This window comes from Bubalus kerabau, chromosome 3 (assembly GCF_029407905.1).
Source record: "Bubalus kerabau isolate K-KA32 ecotype Philippines breed swamp buffalo chromosome 3, PCC_UOA_SB_1v2, whole genome shotgun sequence".
Classification (NCBI taxonomy): domain Eukaryota; kingdom Metazoa; phylum Chordata; class Mammalia; order Artiodactyla; family Bovidae; genus Bubalus; species Bubalus kerabau.
Genome location: NC_073626.1, coordinates 35,223,721 through 35,246,018, shown reverse-complemented (window position 1 = coordinate 35,246,018; position 22,298 = coordinate 35,223,721). Strand labels below are relative to the sequence as shown.

Below are 22,298 nucleotides of genomic sequence, written 5' to 3'. Positions count from 1 at the left end.
GCCAGGTCAGGGCCTGAAGTCCCAGCGTATGGGATGTTCCTGCACAACTCTCTGGTTGATGCTGAGGTTAACAGCGCCCGGTGTCAGGGGTTAAGGTTCTGATAGGTCTGTGGGCCACATGCGCATGGTCATCAGGTAGTTAATTTCATCCATTTGGTGGATGGTGGCTTGAGCATCTGCCGAACAACTCAGAAAGCGGGCAGATACTATTATCTACCGTACTTGAGAGAGGAGCTAAATCAGAGGATTTAGGAGAGGGGTCTGGCCGGGGTTGTTGCTGTTCAGTCGCTCAGTCTTTGGAAGCCCATAGACTGCAGCACGCCAGGCTTCCCTGTCCTTCACCATCTCCTGGAGCTTGCTCAAATTCATGTCCATGAAGTTGGCGATGCCATCCAACCATCTTGTCCTATGTTGTCCCCTTCTCCTCCTTCAGTCTTTCCCACCATCAGAGTCTTTTCTCATGAGTCAGTTCTTCACATCAGGTGGTCAAAGTATTGGAGCTTCAGCTTCAGCATCAGTCCTTCCAGTGAATATTCAGGACTGATTTCCTTTTTTAGGATTGACTGGTTTGATCTCCTTGCTGTCCAAGGGACTCTCAAGAGTCTTATCAAACATCACAGTTGAAAAACATCAGTTCTTCAGCGCTCAGCCTTCTTTATGGCCCAACTCTCACATCCATACATGACTACTGGAAAAATCATAGCTTTGACTATACGGACCTTTGTTGGCAAAGTTTTGTCTTTGCTTTTTAATATGCTGTCTAGCTTAGTCATAGCTTTTCTTCCAAGGAGTAAGTGTCTTTTAATTTCATGGCTGCAATCACCATCTGCAGTGATTTTGGAGCCCAAGAAAATAAAGTCTGTCACTGTTTCCATTGTTTCACCATCTATTTGCCATGAAATGATGGGACCAGATGCCATGATCTTAGTGTTTTGAATGTTGAGTTTTAAGCCAGCTTTTTCACTCTCTTTCACTTTCATAAAGAGGCTCTTCAGTTCCTCTTTGCTTTCTGCCATAAGGGTAGTGTCATCTGCATATCTAAGGTTATTGATATTTCTCCTGCAGTATTGATTCCAGCTTGTGCTTCATCCAGTCCGGCATTTTGCATGATGTACTCTGCACATAAGTTAAATAAACAGGGTGAAAATATACAGCCTTGTTGTACTCCTTTCCCAATTTTGAACCAGTCCATTGTCGCATATTCGGTTCTAACTGTTGCTTCTTGATCTGCATACAGGTTTCTCAGGAGGCAGATAAGGTGGTCTGGTATTCCCATCTCTTTATGAATTTTGCAGAGTTGTGATCCACACAGTCAAAGGCTTTAGTGTAGTCAATGAAGCAGAAAAAGATGCTTTTCTGGAATTCTCTTGCTTTTTCTATGATCCAACAGATGTTGGCAATTTAATCTCTGGTTCCTCTCTGCCTTTTCTAAATCAGGCTTGAACATCTGGAAGTTCTTGGTTCATGTACTGTTGAAGCCTAGCTTGGAGAATTTTGAGCATTACTTTGCTAGCATGTGAAATGATTGCAATTGTGCAGTAGTAGGTACTTCACAGAGGAGCTAAAGCAGAGGATTTGGGAGAGGGGTCTGGCCCTGGAAGACCCAATAAGGTCCTGGAGGGGAACACACCCACCACCTCCACTGACGCCCCCTCCTCCAAGCCTCCACCACCTCTCTCAGCCTCCCCACAGTCCACCCCCTTTCCTGCTACACAGTCTGGTCTCCAGCAGGGGGACCTGTAAACCCAGTAGTTAGGTCATGACCCTCTTCAGCCAAACCTCCAAAGGCTCCCATCGCACTTGGGGTAAAACCCCAAACCCCCTCAGGGGCTCAGCAGCCCCACAGGACCTGGCGCCTCTCTCACCTCTGTCATCCCAGCTCCTTTGGCCTCAGTGTCTGTTTCACAGCCACGCTGCCTCTTCCTCAAGCTGGGCATGTTCTTGCCTCAGATCCTTGGCATTTGCTATTCTCTGAGCCCTTTTCAGGCCTCCCAGGTGGTGCTAGTGGTAAAGAACCCATCTGTTGATGCAGGAAACTTGAGAAACACAACTTCAATCCCTGGGTCAGGAAGATCTCCTGGAGGAGGGCATGGCAACCCACCCCAGTATTCTTGCCTGGAGAATCCCATGGACCGAGGAGCCTGGTGGGCTACAGTCCATGAGGTTGCACAGAGTTGGACATGACTGAGGTGTCTGAGCAGGCAGGAGCCCTTTTCTCCCAGAGTGGTCCCCAGTCACTCCCTCTCCTCCTTCAAGTCTGTTCATGTTACCTTCCTGACCACCCTCTTCAATGTGGCAGCCTCCCATCCCCACCACCCTCCTCTGCCTGGTCTTTCTCTTCTCACTACCATACAACTGATTAATTTTGTTGTATGTCTTTCTCCACCCAGTAGAACGTAAGTCCCCAAGAAGGCAGACATTTTTCTCTGTTGACTGCTATATCCCCAGCTTCTAGAGCTGTACCTAGCCTGTAGGAAACATTCATCAGATGTTTGTTGAATGGCTGAGTGGATGAAACGAGCAGCTGCATTCGGTAGCACTTTGTAATCTGCTCAGCCCTAAACTAATCTGATGGAAGCAGGATCTGCAGGGAGCCAGGCAAACACATCATGTCTCACTTCTATGAATAATTTTCATTTTCCAATGAAAATTACACAAACTTAGGACAAGAATTTCAAAAGTAATGAGAGAGTATGCGATGGAAAGGGAATCCTGAGACCCCCAATCCCATTTCTCAGAGGAGAGTGTCATTGGCGGTTTCCTATGAATTCCTCCTGATTAAACTATGAATTACCCACATATGGAGTGACAGAGCAGACACAATTATCATTTTTTTAAATCCAAGGACACAAAGAGAAGGCAAAGAAATCTTAGACTACCTGTGTCCTCTGATGGGCTCAGTGCCAAAGATAAGACCATGGGGAAACGTGTGCACAGCTGAGCACCAGTGCTCCCGGTGCCTTCTCACACACGGTCACACACGCGCCCTTAAAGGGAGGCGGGCCCCAGCGGCCGGAGACCTTGAGGACGCCCTCCTCACCCTCAGTCACACTGTCTTGCGGTTCTCGCCTCCCAGGAGGAGCACATGCCTATAGCGACACAGAGCATCTTGCTTCTGCCTCTGTGTCCTCAAGAAAAGAAGCCAGCCTCCATCTCCTTAGGGTCCACACTTCCGAGGGGTCTGATATCCCCGTTCCACCTCAGGCTGAAGGAGAAAGAGGAGAGGGATGTTTTGTCTGTTTCTCCAGATGGGAAACAAGGCCCTGCGATTGATTCTTTGCCCACAGCTGAGGTGGTCAGGATGCAGAGCCGGCCATGGCTGGCAGCTCAGATCCTCAGCTCAGGGCAGAGGCCTGAGTTGGAGGGATGCAGCACTAAGTGATGGGAGGGGGAGCCAGGGTGGTGCAGGTCAGTGTATCCAACTTATGTCCTAGTATCAGGAATAGTAGACGACCCAGTGCATGACTGCAGTTAGATGAAATGTCTGGAAAGGGCATATTTAGAGAAACAGAAAGCAGATCATGGAGGGCTGGGCTGGGAGTGGGAGTTGGCTGCAGGGAGAATTTAACAGAATTACCCCAGTAATTGATAAATCAAATGGAAAAAAAAATAGTAAGGATATAGAACATTTGAAAACTAAAACTATAACAAATGGCTTGCTCAGTTCAGTTCAGTTCAGTCACTCAGTCATGTCCGACTCTTTGCAACCCCATGGACTGCAGCACGCCAGGCCTCCCTGTCCTCCCTGTCGCCAACTCCCAGAGCTTGCTCAAACTCATATCCATCAAGTCAGTGATGCCATCCAACCATCTCATCCTCTGTCGTCCCCTTCTCCTCCCACCTTCAAGCTTTCCCAGCATCAGGGTCTTTTCAAATGAGTCGTTTCTTTGCATCAGGTGGCCAGAGTATTGGAGTTTCAGCTTCAGCATCAGTCCTTCCAATGAATATTCAGGACTGATTTCCTTTAGGATGGACTGGTTGGATCTTGCTTGCTAACAAGTATCAATTATTGGGGTAATTTTGTTAAACCCTCCCTTTGACAGTGAATTTAAAAATTTTTTCCCTATAATTTTAACTATTTTTACTTTGTATTCTGAGACTAGTAAGTGAATACAAGTTCTGAGTGGTATCCTTTTTTTTTTTTTTTTTTTTTGAGTGGTATCCTTTTTTGTCCTTATAAAGTGACCCATTTTATAAAATTCTTTTGGACTCATATATTTTTATACCTTTTGTTCAACCTTTCTGTATTCCAAATGCATCTTTAGTAAGCAGCTTATATTTACATTTTTAAAAAGCTGATGGTCTGTTAATTAATGAACTTCATCCATTCTTATTTTTTGTGATTACTTACAGGTTTGGAAGTTTTTCCTCTTATCTTCTTTTGTCCTTTATATTTAGTATACTTCCCCCGCCACCGCTTCTTTTGTTTGTTATGCTTTCTCTTAAGTGGATTATTTTTTAAATATTTCAGTGACTGAAGAAGGCTTGTAGCGTCTTCCTGCATTGCATTTTTTTTTATAATTTTGTTTTTATGCATTTTGTTTTTATAATTCCATTAATTTATATATTTTTGGCTGTGCTGGGTCTTTATTGCTTCTCGGGCTTCCCTCTAGTTGCAGCAATCAGGGGCTATTCTCCAGTTGTGGTGCTCAGACTTCTGGTTGCTGTGGCTTCTGTTATGGAGCATGGGCTCTAGGTGAACAGGCTTCAGTAGTCATGGCGCATGGGCTCAGTAGTTGCAGCTCCCAGGTTCTAGAGCACAGGCTCAACAGTTGCTGTGCATGGGCTTAACTGCTCCTCTGCATGTGGGATCTTCCCAGATCAAGGATCAAATCCATGTCTCCTGCACTGTCAGGCAGATCCTTCATGCCTGAGCCACCAGGGAAGCCCGTTAAGTGGACTTTTAAAGTTGAGAGATAATTGACATGTCACATTTTGTTAGTTTCAGGTATATAATGATATGATACACCTGTGTATTTTGAAATGATCACCACAATAAGTTTAGTTCATGCCCATTAGCACACATAGTCACAAATTTATTTATTGTGTTGAGAGCTTTTAAGATCCAGCCTGTTCAGTTCAGTTCATTCACTCAGTCGTGTCCGACTCTTTGTGACCCCATGGACTGCAGCACGCCAGGCTTCCCTGTCCATCACCAACTCTCGGCGCTTGCTCAAACTCGTGTCCATTGAGTCAGGGATGCCATCCAATCACCTCTTCCTCTGTCGTCTCCTTCTCGTCCTGCCTTTAGTTTTTCCCAGCATCAGGGTCTCTTCCATTGAGTCAGTTCTTCGCATCAGGCAGCCAAAGTATTGGAGTTTCAGTTTCAGCATCAATCCTTCCAATGAATATTCAGGACTGATTCCCTTTAGGATTGACTGGTTTGATCTTGCAGTCCAAGGGACTCTCAAGAGTCTTCTCCAACACCACAGTTCAAAAGCATCAGTTCTTCAGCACTCAGCCTTCTTTAAGGTCCAACTCTCATATCCATACATGACTGTTGGAAAAACCATAGCTTTGACTATACGGACCTTTGTCAGCAAAATAATGTCCAACTTTAGCAAATTTCAAGTATATAATACAGTTTGTTAACGACAGTCACCATTACCAGGACTTAGTCATCTTATTACTGGAAGTTTCTACCTTTTGACCACCTCGACTCACTTCACCCACCACCACACCCCACTTCTGAAAGTGAAAGTGAAGTTGCTCAGTTGTGTCTGACTCGGCGATCCTCTGGACTGTGGCCCTCCAGGCTCCTCCATTCGTGGGATTTTCCAGGCAAGAATACTGAAGTGGGTTGCCATTTCCTTCCCCAGGAGATCTTCCAGACCCAGGGATCAAACTCAGGTCTCCCGAATTGCAGGCAGACTCTACTCTCTGAGCCATCAGGGAATCCCCCCACTTCTGGTAACTACAAATCTTTTCTCTGTATCTGTGATGTCATTTTTTTTTTTCAGATTTCACATATAAGTGATATGATACAGTATTTGTGCTTTTCTGTCTGACTTAGTTCACTTAGTTTAATGCCTTCAAATTCCATCCATGTTGCTGGGACTGGCTGGATTTCTTTTTCCATGGTTGAACAATATTCCATTGTACACACACATACAGTCTTTACCAACAGTTCACAAGGGGTCCCTCTTCTTCATATCCTCACCAACACTTGTTATTTCTTGTCTTTTAATTAATTATTTTTTGGTCTGTACTGCACGTCCTGTCCAGGGACTGATCGCAGGTCCATGGCAGTGAAAGTTCAGAGTTCTAACCACTGACTGCCAGGGAACTCCCTCTTGTCTTTTTGATAACACCCATCCTGACAAGTGTGAGGTAGCATCTCATTGTGGTTTTGATTTACATTTCCGTGAGTTGGCGGCAATCAGGGGCTACTCTCTAGTTGCTGTGCTTGGGCTTCTGGTTGCCGTGGCTTTTCCTGTCGCAGAGCATGGGCTCTAGGTGAGCAGGCTTCAACAGCTGCAGCACATGGGCTCAGCAATTGCAGCTCCCAGGTTCTAGAGCACAGGTTCAATAGTTGCTGTGCACAGGCTTAATTGCTCCTCGATATGTTAGACACCTTTTCACATACATATTGGCCATTTACCTGTCTTCTTTGGAAAAATGTCTATTCAAATCCTCTGCCCACTTTTAAAAAATATTTTCAATTCAATTCAATTAAGTAATTAATTGGCTGCACTGGGTCTTCGTTACTGCACATGGGCTTTCTTTAGTTGGGGGGCACTGGGGCTATTCTTCCTTGAAGTACAGGGGCTTCTTGCTGTGGCTTCTTTTGTTGCAGAGCACAGGCTCTAGGGCACTTGGGCATAGTAGTTGTGGCACATGGGTTTAGTTGTCCCGCAGCATGTGGAATCTTCTGGGACCAGGGATCAAACCTGTGTACCCTGCATTGGCAGGGGATTTTTAACCACTGGACCACCAGGGAAGTCTCCTCTACCCATTTTTAAATTGGACTTTTAAAAGTTGTGTGAATTCTATGTATTTTTTAGATATTAGCCCCTCATCAGATATATGATTTGCAATATTTTCTCTCACTTTGTAGACTGCCTTTTCATCTTGTTGATGGTTTCCTTTGCAGAATGTTCAAAAGTGAACGTGTTAGCTGCTCAGTTGTGTCTGACTCTTTGCAACCCCATGGACTTCTGTAGCCCAGCAGGCTCTTCTGTTCATGGTATTCTCCAGGCAAGAATACTGCAGTGGGTAGCCATTTCCTTCTCCAGGGGCTCTTCCTGATCCAGGGATCAAACCCTGGTCTCTCTCATTGCAGGCAAATTCTTTACCATCTGACCCATCAGTGAAGCAAGCCAAAAAAACCTGAGGGGATACATAAAACAATGACGTGAATATTGGCCACCAGGCAGCCTAGGACAGTGATTCCTGAAAGACAGAAACAAGCCAGGTGGAGGCCTGCCTGCAAGATTTCTAGGGACTGAACAAAGCTCAACAATATTTACTGAAGTGCAAAAATATCCAGGACCCCACAACGTAAAATTAGCAATATTTGGCACCCCAAAAAATTATGGAATGAAAAGGATCAGAAAAATATGACCTACGGTGCAGAGAAACATCAACTGAAATGGATTCATAAATTTATCAGATAATAAATTCATACACAAGTACATTAAAAGAGTTATTATAACTATTCTATATGTTTAAGAAGTTAGAAGGAAAATTAAACATGGGAAAAAAATTTAAAAGGCCCAGATGGAACTTCTAGAGATATAAACTACAGTTAAAAAAATACATTGGATGGGATTCAAACCAGATTAGATGCCGCAGAAGCACAGATTAAGAAACTTGAGTAAATAATGATGGAAGCTATCCAAAATGAAACACAGTGAGAAAAAAGACTGAGAAAAAATGAACAAAGCATCAGTGAGCTGCAGGACAACTTCAAGCAGCCTAGTAGACAGGGTATTGCAGTCCCTGAAGGAAAGAGAAGAGCAGAAAAAATATTTGATGGCCAAAAATTTTCCAAACTTGATGAAAACTATAAATCCATATTTAAAAGAAGGTCAACAAACTCCAAGTGCAAGAAACTACACCAAGGTACATCATCAAATGGCTTAAAACCAGTGATCAAGAGAAACTTGTAAAAGTAGCCAGGGTAGAAAACATTACACACAGAACAGCAAAGATAAGGATAGCTGCAGATCTTTTATCAGAAGCAATGCAAGCTAGAAGACAGCACAGCAACACTTCTAAAATACTAATAAAGCTCGGACTTCCCTGGTGGTCCAGTGGTTAAGACTTCACACCCCCACTGCAGGGGCCGCAGGTTCGATCCCTGGGCAGGGAACTAAGATCTTACATGCAGTGCAGGGAAAAAAAAAAAATTATAAAAAATTTAAAAACCTTAAAAAGAAAAAAAGTCAACCTAGAGTTCTAACCTAATACTCTGATCAAACTGTGTCTTATCTCTGCTTAAAATTCTTCAGTGATTTCTTCTCAAAAGGTCTGGGTCTCCTGGACACTGAGTCTGGGACAGGGATGCTCATGCAGCAGGCTTATGGGAAGTGCTCTGAGATCAACATCTGAGGAGGGGTGAAGGAAGAAGAACTGGACAGAGGAGACGCTGAGCTTTGATGCAGCCTCAGCAGATGCCTTGCCTCATCCTATGGGGGGTTTATAAATGGGATGTCCCTTCAGAGCTGCTCTGAGGTGGGGTGAGGGGGCCAGGCCTTTGCACTCACAGCTCTATCATTGACTGGCTATGGGATGTCCCCCAGAAGGGCATGTGATCTTGGGCATGGCAACTCTCTTGGTCAAGGGCAATTCTAGAGAGGGAGTGAGCTGTGAGAGCTGGTCTTCAGCACCCTAGGCAGCCAGGGAAGTGAGTCCCTGGATTCTGAAGGGGGATCTGGATGGCTCATCACATTATCCAGCTTTCAAAAACTAAATGTAGAGGAAGCAATCTCCTTAGCCCAGCACACAAAGCCCTTCATTCATGACCTGGCACAAGGTCACCCCCAGCTCACCACATGCTATCTTCTCAGCCTGGAAGTCCCTCCCACCCTTTGCCCTGGCCCCACTCATCAGTTGAAAAATCCCTACATATTCTTCAAATTACAGTTGAGTGCACCTCCTCCAAGAAGCCTCCTATGGCCATGGCACCCCACTCCAGTACTCTTGCCTAGAAAATCCATGGACGGAGGAGCCTGGTAGGCTGCAGTCCATGGGGTCGCGAAGAGTCAGACACGACTGAGCGACTTCACTTTCACTTTTCTCTTTCATGCATTGGAGAAGGAAATGGCAACCCACTCCAGTGTTCTTGCCTGGAGAATCCCAGGGATGGCGGAGCCTGGTGGGCTGCCGTCTATGGGGTTGCACAGAGTCGGACACGACTGAAGCGACTTAGCAGCAGCAGCATGACTACTCTTGCAGATTCAGTGACCCTTCTTCCCAGCATGGAGGTTAGGAGCATAGACCCTGTGACCAGGGTTTGAATTTCAGCTCTGCCACTTGTTAGCTATGTGTGTGTAACTTAAGGCAAATTACTCCACCTCTCTGCATCTTAGTTTCCTCATCTATAAAATGGGCATAATGACACAGACCTAGAGAACATAGGTGGGAAAGGATGAACTGGGAGATTGAGATTGACATATATACACTATTGACACTATGTATAAAATAATTAACTCATGAGAACCTACTGTATAACACAGGGACTTCTACTCAGTGCTCTGTGGTGACCTAAATGGGAAGGAAATCCAGAAAAGAGACCATATATGTGTATATTAAGCTGATTCACTTTGCTATACAGAAGAAACTAACACAACATTATAAAGCAACTATACTCCAATAAAAAGTAATTTAAGGACTGCCCTAATGATCCTGTGGTTAAGAATCCTCCTGCCAATGCAGGGGACACTGGTTCAATCCCTGGTCTGGGAAGATTCCACATGCTAGGGAGCAACTAAACTCATGTGCCACAATTACTGAAGCCCGCTCGCTTTAGAGCCCATGCTCTGCAAACAAGAGAAGCCATAGCAGTGAGAAGCCGGCATATCGCAACTAGAGAGTAGCCCCTGCTTGCTGCAACTAGAAAAAGCCCATGTAGCAACAAAGACCCAACACAGCCAAATTAATTAATTAAAGCTAATATATATAAAATAACATGGATATAACAATAGTATGCTACCTCAAAGGGTTATTATGAAGGTTAAATGAATTAACACGTGAAAATTCAGGCCAGTGTCTGGCAGGAGTAAATCATTACTGTTATTATTGTTGTCATCACGATTGTTGAAATTAGTGTGCATTTGTTGAGGACAAGAGGGATGGAAGGAAGGGAACTGAGAGAAACAAAATGCAAAGTATGTTCAGGGAATGTTGAGCAATCCAATATGTCCAGAAGGGTATTAATAGCTTCTCTGGGCTCATATTGAGAAGAATGTTTTATGTCACGGAAAGGAGTGTTCATCCCATTTGGTGAGAAAAACAAAGAGAGTTTGTCAACAGATAGGAGAAAGGGCCAAAGTAAGAAAGGTCCAGGCTGAGCCTGGGTAGGGAGGTGAGAGTTATAGGTGAGGGATGGTGTTAGAAGAAAAGGGGAGGGGACTTATGAGAGGATGGGTACAGGTGAAGGGGAATTAATTTAGAGGAAAGGAATATGAATGTATGGAAGGTGTTGTGGGAGAATCAGTTGAGGCTGATGGAAACAAGTGAGGCATGATAGGGACACGCTGGGAGTGGAGAAGATAAAGGGTGATAGAGACAGGTGAGGTTTGTGGGGACAGGTAAGGAGTGACAGGGCACGACTGGGGGATGGAGGTCAAGTGAATGCCAGAGGCCAGTGAGAAGAACCTTAGGAGCCGGAGCAGTTCGATCCGAGAGACAGTCGTAGAGTCGAAGTAGTGGAGAAAGGAGCAGAGTGGTATGTGATGTCAGAGCAAGGACGATGATGTAAGAGCCCAGGGCGGTGAGGAGGTGATGTCAGGGCTGGTGCTGATGCTGGCGGCGCAGTGCATTGTGGGCAGCTCCCCGCTCTGCTGCTGCCGCTGCTGTCGCCTGAGAAGGATCGGGGCCGGGCCGGACCGGGCCGGGATGGTCCCGGTCGGGAGGCCGCCGCCACCGCCGCCCGAGGGAGCGGGCCACCCAGCGCCGCACTGAGCCGCCCCCGTCCCCGCTCCGCCCCGGCCCCGGGGGATGCGCCGCCCCGAGCCGCTGCCTCCGCCGCCGCAGCCGCAGCCGCAGCGGGCACAGAGCAGGTGAGGCGAGGCGAGGCGAGGCGGGGCGGGGCGCGGCCGGCGGGCCGGGCGGGGGTCGGGGAGGGGGCTCCTTCTGGGGACCCATCGGGCCTCGGCCTGGCTCAGCTCCCAGTGCAGCCTTCTCCAGCTCCCCCTCCCTTTGCCGGCTCTGTCTCCGTCTCCACCCGAGCTGGGACGCTGGCCTACAACAGCCTGGGCCGCATCCCGAGGCCTGGAACGGCGCCCTGCCGCCCGCATTTACCCACACTCTCCAGCCTGTCCTCCCGGGGTGCTGCTCCCCGCCGCTCCGCCAGTCCCGGTCCCTGTGGCTTCACTCTCCTGGCATCCCTGACAGTCCTCTCCTCTGTCTCCATAACCCCTCTCCCTTGTCCTCAGTCCCTCCATTCCTCCCAGCAGCCTCCTTACCTACTTCCTTACCCCTCAACTGTGCCCAGGAGCACCTCTCCTGGTGCTGACCCCTTCTCACCTGTCATGCTTCTCCTTCACCTGTCTCTATCCGATGTACCCCCTCCTTTGATCCTGTCTCCCCTTGTCCCTTCCGTTCCCCTCTGCCCCCTTCCACACCTCTCTTCACCTGTTCCCATTACTCCTCACCGCTCTCCCACACTTCTCTTTACCTGGGCTCCCATATTCCTACACACACCTGGCTTACACCTTGCACAGGTGCACATCAACACCTCTATGTGCATATGCCATGATGAGCTCCCAACCACCTGGATACACCCCCCCATCACACACACACACATCATTGGTCCCACTCTCTCATACACACACAGTCGCTGACAGATACTCATAAAACCTCCTCCACAAGCCCTCTCTCACAACACACTTATGCCTCTACACACCAAAGGGTCCTGAGCGGGCGATCATGGGGCAGGCAAGTTCCTTATGTTGTGTCATCCCACCTTAGCCTGGGCTGAGTGCAGTCCTCTGAGGCAGAGCAGGGAAGCTGGCGGGCAGGGAGAGGCAGGGAACCCTCATTTATCCACTTGCCTCCACTCCACCTTTCCCCACTTCACCTGTTCCTTCTTTGCTTGCCCATCTATAGAATGGGATCAGGACTCACATTGTCCTCTTCAGTCTGTAGAATCCACCATCACAGGACTCAGAGGGCCCACCAGAGGTCACCCTGCTTAATTCCTTAAGGCTCCCTCCCTCCTGGTTCAATTGTTTCTTCAATCTTGTCCTCTACCTGTCTCCTCCACCTTTATTCCAGATTGCCCCATCCCTCCCCCTCCTGCCATTGCCCCCATTGCCCTCTGAATACCTGATGCCCCATTTGCCACTTGGCAGAAGGAAGGCAGAAGCCTATTTGATATCCCCACAGTCCTGACACTCTGAAGTTGCATGGATTGGAGGAAACAGTCAGCTGAGTCATTTGGCAGAAAAAGAGTGGCAATGTTCCTCCTGCTGTAGATCCCTCATGGCACACCATGACCTGTTGAAGGTGGTTTCCCCGCCTTCACTATCCCATGCTGCCTGGATGGTCAGACACAGGAGCCCTGGGCAATGAGTCTATCCCAAGTAAACTGAGACTCATGGAGCTCCTGCCCCATCCATAGGTATTCTAGGCACTTTCCTCCTCTCCACATCCCCCACCATACCCAGCCTGAGGAACTTCCTTCCATCTGTGACTGTTCAGGGTCACTGGGAGGGCAGAGCCGTGCGCTTATAAAAAGTGTAGAGGGAAAGAAGAGAGGAAAAGATCCATTCCTGTACTGGGTTGGCAGAGATCTCAAAAAGCCATCTCTTTTGGCCCCTGTCTACACAGAGGCACCTCACCCACTGGCAGACACAAAAGCACATATAAGCACACATGGATACAGATGTACACAAAGACACATAGACACATACACACACAGAAGGACACACAAAGACATAAACACGCTCACACAGAAGGTACACACACAGACACACGCATGCGCACCAGTGACATTTCCCTGGGTAACACTGGCTGGCTTTCCCAGCCCTCACACTCCTCCTGATATCCAACTTCTACCTAGCCAAAGGTGACAAGAGCTGTGTTCCTTCCTGAGTTGATACAGAAAAGCGTGGGCAGAGGCTCTCTCGTCCACTGTCCATCCAGACCCCCTGCCGCCCAGCATTTCTCCTGCCTTCTCTTTAACTGCTTCCACTTCCCCACTCTCCTCACTTCCCCCCAGTTTAGCTCCCTCTCTCCCTCTGAGTGACCACAGGGCTGCCTTACCTCTAAAATCCACATCTTGAGTCCATCGCCTGATGTCCACCCCACCGCTCACATCCTTGCTTCTCACCCACCGTGGCCGTGGCCATGGTTTGGGCTCAGCTCTGGGAGTGGTGGCAGCCTCCTCACTCAGCACCATCCTCAAGGGCTGTTGGGTAGCACCTCATTTTCAGATGATCACCTCTCCCACGGTTGATTAGAGCGCCCTGTCATTGTGGGGTGGGTCTTCCCTGGGTCAGCAAGTCTCCCCTTTCAATGAGCCTCAGATGCACAGTTTCCCGGGCACTGTGTGGCATGGAAAATGTGTGGGTGCGGGGACCACAGCCCGGATCCCCATGCTGGTCCTTCTTGGCCCCAGTCTCCCTGCTCAAGCGCCCGTCCCAGTCCTGTGTCCTCCTCAGTTAGCAAGTCTTCCTCACATTCGTCAGCATCTGTCTCTGTGGGAAACGCTTTCCCCACAGCCTATTCACACACCATTTTCCTCTCCTTTTTCCAACGCATGGGTCCCCATTGCTGGCTTTCACATCTCCAGTTTACAGTTTGCATCTCTTTCCCCTTGAACGGCATTTGTGGACTCCTACCTGGGTTTTTACACAATGCTTCCCCCAGTGACCCCTGGAGCATCTACCCAGTGGGCCAGGGAAGGATGCCAGCCAGGAGAACGGAAGTCGCCTCTTCCATATCTGCAAGTGGGTCCCGGGTCCTAGCCCGCCTCCCTCACAGTCCCTCCCCACTCCCCAGGTAGATGGCCCCCTCAGGGCAGGCCCTGCGGACACCCCTCCCTCCGGCTGGCGAATGCAGTGCCTAGCGGCCGCTCTTAAGGACGAAACCAACATGAGTGGGGGAGGGGAGCAGGCCGACATCCTGCCGGCCAACTACGTGGTCAAGGATCGCTGGAAGGTGGTGAGTGAGTGACCCGGCGAGGCAGCGGGAGGGGAGCGGGGAGGATGGAAAGGGAGGGCTTGGAGTCCCGTTAAAACAGGTGCCTGCGGCGGCCCTACCCTAAGAGGGAGGTGCCCCTAAGCTCATTTGCACATGGCTTGCAGGTAGTTCTTTTGCCTACACTTGTGGACCATCGCTTTCTCCCAGTGCCCCCTCTCCAACCCCGCCGTCTCTCACCCCTTTCCCCGCTAGGTCATGTTGGTTGAAAAAACTCTTGGTTGGATGTCGGAGCGGGAGCTGCAGAGCTCAGGGAGGGGAAGAGGGCGGGGGTGGGGGAGGGGGCTCTTTCTCTGTTGGACCTTGGAGAAGGGCAGCGAGTGAGCCCCTCCTCTTCCGCAGAGGACAGAAAAGCCTGAGTTCGGGGAAAGAGGCCCTGCAGGCGGCTCCCACCGCATCCGCACTCCATCTTCTCCATCCACCCTCCTCCCCTCACGGCTTCCTGCGGCAGGTGCAACATGCCGAGACTCCATCTCCCAGCGTGCCTTGCTCCTCCAGCCCAGGACTTCAGGCTGCTCGGCCTGCTGGGAATTGTAGTCCGAGCCTCCTCAGGGCTTTGGGCCTCGGATGGGAGGGAGAGGCGCGAGGGTCGAGGCAAAGGCAGTGCAGTGTATGCTGAACGAGACCTACTGTAGAAATACTGATTTGTTGTTGTTGTTGTTGTTGTTGTTGTTGATAACGCGGGAATCTTAGTTCCCCAACGAGGGATCGAATCTTGCTCCCAGCAGTGGAAGCACAGTCCTAACCACTGGACAGATGGTGGGGGCTCAACTCACCAGAGGTGCAGGGTTCAAAGGAGAGTGGGGCGGCCCGATTGCCCTGCAGGTTACCATGGCAACAACCACCCCGTGGGCTGGTTTGCCAGTGGCCCAGGGAGAGGGGCAAAAGCCACAATGCATCGTCAGAGATGTCCCTGGGACTGGGAGCAGGGGATGAGAAAGGAGCTGGAGAAGCCAGAGAGCAAGGGAATGGGCTGTCTGTGTCCCAGACGGGGCTTCTTGAGAGGGAAAGGGAGGGGACAGAAATCAGGAGAGGAGGATCCAGGGCAGAAATCAAAGGAATGAGAGTCTGGCCAAGTGAGGAGTGTTCCTCCAAGGCCCCATCCCCACCAGGTCCTGCTCAGGGTAGTTTCTGGCAGACTGGGGGCAGGAGGACTTTTGCACTGAAGAGGTGAGAAAAAGAGGGTGTTCACCAGCATAATGAGTTTGGGTTAGAACTTTCCTGTGCTTTTTGAGGGAGGGGGTGGGAGATGAGTGGGGAGAGAAGTGGTAGAGGTCAGGTCGGGGGACAGGGAGCAAGCCCTTAGTCTTTGCCAGTGTGAACTCTCTTTCCCCTCACTCCCTCCCTGGATCCTGGAGAAGTAGAGAGGGTAGGGTGCCAGATGCACCCCCGTCAGCCAGTCTCCACGAGGGCCAGGAGTGAGGCACAGCTCAGGAACCAAGAACAAGCCTCCCAGATGGTCTATGCCAGGAGAAAAGGAGGGTCCATGGCACTAGGTGGAGTATTTTAAAATGACAGCTTTCTTCTTGAGGGGTGCCTCTCAGAATCAGAATAAACAACTATAATAACAATAAAAACTTAGCATTTATTTTGAGCACATACTGTGGCCAGGCAATGTGTAAAGTCCCTTACATGCCTGACCTCAACAACCTATGGGATAAGTACCATTATTATTCCCATTTCACAGGTATGGAAACTGAGACACAAAGATGAGCTAACCTGCTAGGCTCCCATGACTGGCCGGTGAAGCCAGGTCTGTCTGATTGCTGGCGCAACAGTCACAGAGCTCTGCCATTCATTTCCCAAGAATTAGCCTCTCCAAGAATCAAGGTCACAGAGCCAAGGGAGAATTGTGACCTATTGTAGTCCCACTCATTTTACAGAAGGAGAAAAGCAGAAACTCATCCCGGGTCACCCAGAGCTGGCCCAAGAAAACAGGTTTCCTTTTTCCTAAGTGAATGCTGGTCCTATTGTGTCCTATTGTATCGAGGTCCTTCAGCAGTGGAGGGGCTCCTGAAAAAATGTAGGAGGGAAGGAACAGGGTCTAGTTATGAGGATGTTCCTGTTACTGGGCGTGGGCAAAGCTGTTCTGTGACTTTTGTGGGGCTTGGGCAGTCAGTTTTGCCTCCACTGGCCTCTTCAAAAATAATAAAGTGCCAAAAATTGCAACTGTGTGATTGCAGTGCTATAATAAGGAATAAATTAATATTATATAATAAAAATTTTATCTAAAAGTTTATTTATTCCCTTCTGACTTTAAAAGAAATTAGAACATTTTCATGGCCTTCTAAAACTATTATTAGGGAACTAGCCTCTGTGCCCGGTGTACTCTTCTGCCCCCAGAGGTTCTGTAATGGGTGGGTAGGGGTGAGTAGGTAACTAAGAGAGGAGAAACACTGTTTGGAAGTGGAGGTGGTAGAGAAATACCCTTTGGTGTCCTGGGAAATTCGGGAGTAGATGTCAGAAATGTCTTGGGTGCCCCGAGCCCTCCTTGCCATCTCTAGCAAGGATTTTGGAACCTGGCAAATCTGGGCTTAAATCTCAGCACTCATACTGTTAATGCCAGTATGGTCAACAGTTCCTACAAGATTGCGGTTAAGAGCATGGGTTCTGCATTAGATTGCATGTGCTAAGTCGCTTCAGTTGTGTCTGACTCTTAGCAATCCTATGGACCGTAGCCCTCCAGGCTCCTCTGTTCATGGGATTCTCCAGGCAAGAATATTGGAGTGGGTTGCCATGTCCTCCTCCAGGGGACCTTCCCGACCCAGGAATCAAACCCGGGTCTCTTGCATTGGCAAGCGAGTTCTTTACCATTGCCTGGATTTAAATGAAACCTGGCTTTGCTACTTACTAGCAGTGAGAACTGGGGCAAGGTACTTAACTCTCTGTGCCTTAGTTTTCCTTTTGTGCAAAATGACAACTCCTGTGAGTTGTCGAGAGCCTCTGGGGATGAGCTGAGATGAAATCTGTGAGTCTGGAGCAGACAGAACCAAAGGGTGGTGGTTGTACCCTCTCCCTTGCCCTTTTCTCCATATTGCCACAAAGAAAACCATAAAGGAATCTAGAAGATACTAGAATCTCCCCTGACTTTAATGTTCCCCAGAAGAAGACCTGCCATGGGTTGCCTTGAGCCTGCCTCTGTCTCCTCCTGTTCAAAATTCTTCTAGAAGCCTGACCTTACCTTTTATCTCAAGCAGAGAGGGACTCTGGTGTCTCCCTGTTCTTCCTCCACCCTCTTTCTTGGGCACAAGAACCCAACCAGCCTTCCACTTGTCTTCTCAATCTTCCGGGCATCCTCCTCTCTCTAGAGCGTTTACCACTGTGACCCGCTGGGAACTCCCAGTCCTCAGCTCTGCCCTGCCCCCTTTCCTCCGCTGTTCCTATGTTTCAACCACCATTAAACATTTATTGGGCGTGTGAGTGCTGAGTAAATGCTACAGGGAGGGTTCAGAGATGCGGGAGGCTCAGAGTCAGGAAGCCCAGCTGCGGCTGGTGTGTTACAAGCCAGTTACAAGCCAACAGGACAGGAGTAAGGGCTCAGGAAGAGAGCAGGCTATTCATGATGGATGGGCTTCCTTGGGAGGTGAGAATGGAACTGTACAGCTTCTTGCTTTCTTTCTTTCTTTTTTCCTAGTGAGGCATTTTATTTGCCCTGATTTGTTACAACCCTAGAAAAAGAATCTCAGGATTTTCCCTCCTGTGTTTTTTTGTCTTGCTTCCTCACATTTCATGATGCCAGCTGGGGCTATCAGTACAATGAAACCACACTGATGGAGCGGGAACAGGTTATTCTGCCATTTTTCTAGATCTTTGAGTTGCTCCTCAAATCTGGGGCTGGTCCCCTTACACTTGTCTAACCTACCTATGATGTTCACAACAATTTTGCCAGCTCTGTGAGCACTGATGATTTCAAGCTCACCAATGTAACCATGCTTCAGCATCACAGTTAGAAACTGGATGATGACTCTAGAGCATAGCCTGATAAGAACCTGGCATCTGCTTCTCTTTTTGTCATTGTTGATGCTCTTGAGAGCATCAGCCAGAACCTCCATGTGCATCATTTTGGTGGAAAGATGGCAGAAACATGTGTGCATCTTTCTTAAACCAAAGAAGTCCCCACTTAGAACTCAGCACCTTCTCCCCTGTCCCCCCATCTTTGCCAGCAGCACCCTCACTCTCCAAGAGCCCTGGGCCCCTGACTTGAAATGACTTTTAATCCTGCCCTCTAACTCAGCTCTGCTTATCTCCCCTGGCCAATTCTTCCTCTCTCACAGTTCTCCCCTCTGTCTTTTCTCACTCCCTGCCTGAGGATGCTGGAGGAGGGGGGCCCAGAGGGTCAGAGATCCACTGCAGTGCTCCCTGGGAACAGACAGATTTTTCTCCAAACTTCCATCCCCACCATGTTCCCTGGGATAGGAGACTCACCCTGGTTTTGGGCATCTGATCTCGGGCCTCAGGAGTGACGTGGGCAGAGAACACCCTTTGTTGAGTACCCGCCCCCCACCCCCCAACCCCACAGACACTCTCCTCGAGATGCTCTCTGCCCCTGGTGTCATCTTTCAGGAGACTGCCAACCCCAGAAAGGGCTGGCCTCCCTGGGGGACCCACCTGAAACTGCGAGGTTCTGGAAATTAGTTTTGCTTCTGGATGGAGGCTGCTCAGTCTAGGTGGGGGATGGGGGAAGTGTGGTATTTATGTCCCTTAAATGGCTCACAACAGCCCATTATCTCTTCAGAACCCTGCATGGGTTTGTCTCCATGTCTCTGTGGAGTCTCAGGTCTCATAACTTCCCCCCCTGCCCACGTGACGTGTAGCCCTGTGTGTGTGTTGGGGGGAGGGGGGCAGTTGCTGAGCTGTCTCTAGCACTAGGAGAGGAGGTGGGAGCACTGGTGGGTGGGGGATCCTCTCCTCCAAGGACACTGAAGGATGTGAGCCAGCAGTGGGTTGGGTAGAGAGCTACTCAGCCTGATCTCTGTGCCCCCTCTTCCCCTCTCCCCTATTTCTGTAGCTCAAAAAGATCGGGGGCGGGGGCTTTGGTGAGATCTACGAGGCCATGGACCTGCTGACCAGGGAGAATGTGGCTCTCAAGGTGGAGTCGGCCCAGCAACCCAAGCAGGTCCTCAAGATGGAGGTGGCTGTGCTCAAAAAGCTGCAAGGTATGGGTCCAGGGCAGGAGGGGCGGGGAAGGGTGATGGGGCCCAGGGCCAGTAGGTGATGGGTGAGGGGCTATGGGACCCGAGTCCAAGAACCACGATCGGCTTAAGGTGGAGGGGGAGGTGGGAAAAGTGGCCAGGGCCCAGGGCTGGGGGACCAGGGATCAAGAGCACCCCAGGAGCCCACCTTAGGGCTGGAAGTAGGGAAGAAGGAGTGGGAGTTGGGAGACCCCTGTCTGTGCCCCTCAGGGAAAGACCACGTGTGCAGGTTCATTGGCTGTGGCCGGAACGAGAAGTTCAACTACGTGGTGATGCAGCTCCAGGTGAGCCCCCACAGCCCATCCTCCCTTCTCTCTCCCCCAAGAGATCTGGTGGGGACACCTGGGGTAGGATGGAGACTGTGGACTCCAGAGGAGCGGGGAGTGCGCACGAGCCTTAGCGGGGTGGCGAGGCTGGGCCAAGTGTCACAGTGGCGGTGGACTGCTGGATGGCAGCTGAGCAGGGCCCCACCCTCACTGCAGGGCCGGAACCTGGCTGACCTGCGCCGCAGTCAGCCGCGGGGCACCTTCACGCTGAGCACCACGCTGCGGCTGGGCAAGCAGATCCTGGAGTCCATCGAGGCCATCCACTCTGTGGGCTTCCTGCACCGCGACATCAAGCCGGTGAGGGTGGTCCCCACCTCCGAAGCTCCCCCCACCTTCTCCCCTTCCCTGGGCCCTCTGTTTCTTCTCCAGAGCAGGGGTTGGGGCGGGGACAGCTTCTTCTGCCTGTCCCCTCCTCCTGCTCTCCCTCTCCAGCACCGCCTCCTCCTCCCCACTGCCTCCCAGGAGCACCTCTGCCCACCCTGGCCATGCCCGTGGCCTCCCTTATCTTCTGTCCTCTTCCCTTTTCTCACACCTGACCTGAATAGTCCTTGAACCTGGAAAGGTGAAGGGGTTGGGGAAAGATGGAGGGATTGAGGAAGAGGACCTAGGAGCTGCGGTTTGGGAAGAGATTCTAAGTAGCTAATTTTGTGACATCTTGGGTCTTGGTGCTGGGGAAAAACCTCCGATTTAAAGTGGTGAGGGACTTGCCTGCTGGTCCAGTGGCTAAGACTCTCCACTCCCAATTCAGGGGGCCCGGGTTTGATCCCTGGGCAGAGAACTAGATTCCACATGCTGCAGCTAAGGCCCAAATAAATAAAAACAAATTAAAAAAAAAAGTGAAAACAGGCCCAGAAAGGTTGGTTGAAGGGCCCAAAGTCACACAGCAAGGACAATGCTGGCCGCCTGGTGCCAGAGAGCAGGACAGCTACACTGGGCCACGTGGTCCTGCCGGGAGTCCCGGGGGTTCCGAGCCCGGCGGGCCCCGGCTGGGTCACCTCCTGCTGTGTGATCTGGGAGAAGCCCCCAGCTGGCCTTCAGTTTCCTCCCCTCTGAAATGAGGATAAGCACACCTGCCCCTCAGACGAGGGTCCGTGACCTGCTCACACGGTGTTTTTCTCTCATGTGAGTGTGAGGAGGGGTGGAGGGGCCCTCACCAGAGCTGTTTGTCTCCTGAGGTGGGCCAGGTGGGCTTGGAGCCCACAGGCGGCCTCCCTCACAGCTGCTGTCTTCCCCCAGTCAAACTTTGCCATGGGCAGGCTGCCCTCCACCTACCGAAAGTGCTACATGTTGGATTTCGGGCTGGCCCGGCAGTACACCAACACCACGGGGGACGTCCGGCCCGTGAGTACCGCCGCTCACCGGAATCCTGGCGTCCTCACCTCAGCCCCTGATCTGGGGAGCCTTCACCAGCCTTTGCTGAAGCTGCCTAGATGGGCCTGGCCTCAGTGTCACTCAGCGCTGAAGCCACATGCAGCCCGTTCCCTCTCCCCCGTGGCCTGAGTGCAGGCCACTTCCACGCCCTGTGGTCTGTCTGCCCACTCCAGTCAAGGGCAGACGAGCAGGGGCATCAAGCAGGGGCAGGAGGCAGGTTTAAGACTGGGCTTGTGGGTCAGGCTGTTCTTGACCCATGTGATCCGGAGCGGGGGTGGGGGTGGGGGGCGGAGGGGGAGGCTGGCAGGGCTAGAGTAGGCTGAGGAGGCTTGGTAAGCAGGGCTGAGATGTGGCCACGGTCAGGGGTGGCGGGTGACGTTCCTGTTGGTGTCCTCCCCTCTGCAGCCTCGGAATGTGGCCGGGTTCCGGGGGACTGTACGCTATGCCTCGGTCAATGCCCACAAGAACCGGGTGAGTGGCTGGGCCGGGACTGGGGAAGGTAAGACAGTACGGGCACAGGTCAGGGGTGGGGTGTGAGGCTGTTGGTGGGGTGGAGAGGAGCCCAAGGCAGGGGCTGCAAGCTGCCCCTCCAGAGACCCTGGAGGAGGGCTCCCCTGGTGTATCCCCTTGACGTCACCTTCTTCCTTACTTGGGGGATCCCCTCCTCTCTGTCCCCACTACGAATCTCTGGAGGATGAGAAAACTCACACAGAACTTTTGACTGAGGGATCCTGTGTGTTGGTGGGTCAGGAGTGGAGCCATAGCTTCAGGGAGACCCTAGCTCTGCCCACAGGCAACCTGACTGGGGTCCCTCAGTGAAGGGTCAGCCCCCACTCCCAGGGAAGGACCTGAGAGCTGTGGGTGACCCCCTCCGCACCCCCATCCCCAGGAGATGGGCCGCCACGATGACCTGTGGTCCCTTTTCTACATGCTGGTGGAGTTTGCGGTGGGTCAGCTGCCTTGGAGAAAGATCAAGGACAAGGTAAGGCCAGCACAGCTGGGCCTGGGGGTGGCGAGGGCATGGAGGGCAGCCGGGGCTCCA

General features: G+C 50.7%; 2 protein-coding genes and 1 long non-coding RNA gene across 3 annotated transcripts in view; 1 reads left to right on the top strand and 2 right to left on the bottom strand.

The window, feature by feature from the left end:
* Positions 1–14,223: 14,223 nt before the first annotated feature.
* Positions 14,224–22,298, top strand: part of TTBK1 (tau tubulin kinase 1) — a 35,441-nt gene continuing 27,366 nt past the window's right edge. The window contains exons 1-7 of the mRNA XM_055574676.1: positions 14,224–14,331; positions 19,376–19,523; positions 19,770–19,843; positions 20,042–20,182; positions 21,122–21,226; positions 21,662–21,727; positions 22,146–22,238. Of these exons, the coding sequence (XP_055430651.1) occupies positions 14,224–14,331; positions 19,376–19,523; positions 19,770–19,843; positions 20,042–20,182; positions 21,122–21,226; positions 21,662–21,727; positions 22,146–22,238 (735 nt within the window). The remainder of the gene's footprint in view (positions 14,332–19,375; positions 19,524–19,769; positions 19,844–20,041; positions 20,183–21,121; positions 21,227–21,661; positions 21,728–22,145; positions 22,239–22,298) is intronic.
* On the bottom strand, positions 15,989–20,834 carry LOC129647609 (uncharacterized). Its single transcript, XR_008712382.1, has 3 exons — positions 20,590–20,834; positions 20,060–20,157; positions 15,989–16,380 (listed from the first exon to the last, which is right to left on the bottom strand). It is a non-coding gene; the product is annotated as an uncharacterized LOC129647609 (long non-coding RNA).
* Positions 18,036–18,428, bottom strand: LOC129647608 (40S ribosomal protein S15a-like). Its single transcript, XM_055574677.1, has one exon. It carries the CDS (start codon positions 18,426–18,428, stop codon positions 18,036–18,038), a length of 393 nt encoding a protein of 130 aa, XP_055430652.1.

Coding starts and splice junctions, on each gene's coding strand:
- LOC129647608 (XM_055574677.1), bottom strand. CDS start 18,428: ATGATGCACATGGAGGTTCTGGCTGATGCTCTCAAGAGCATCAACAAT.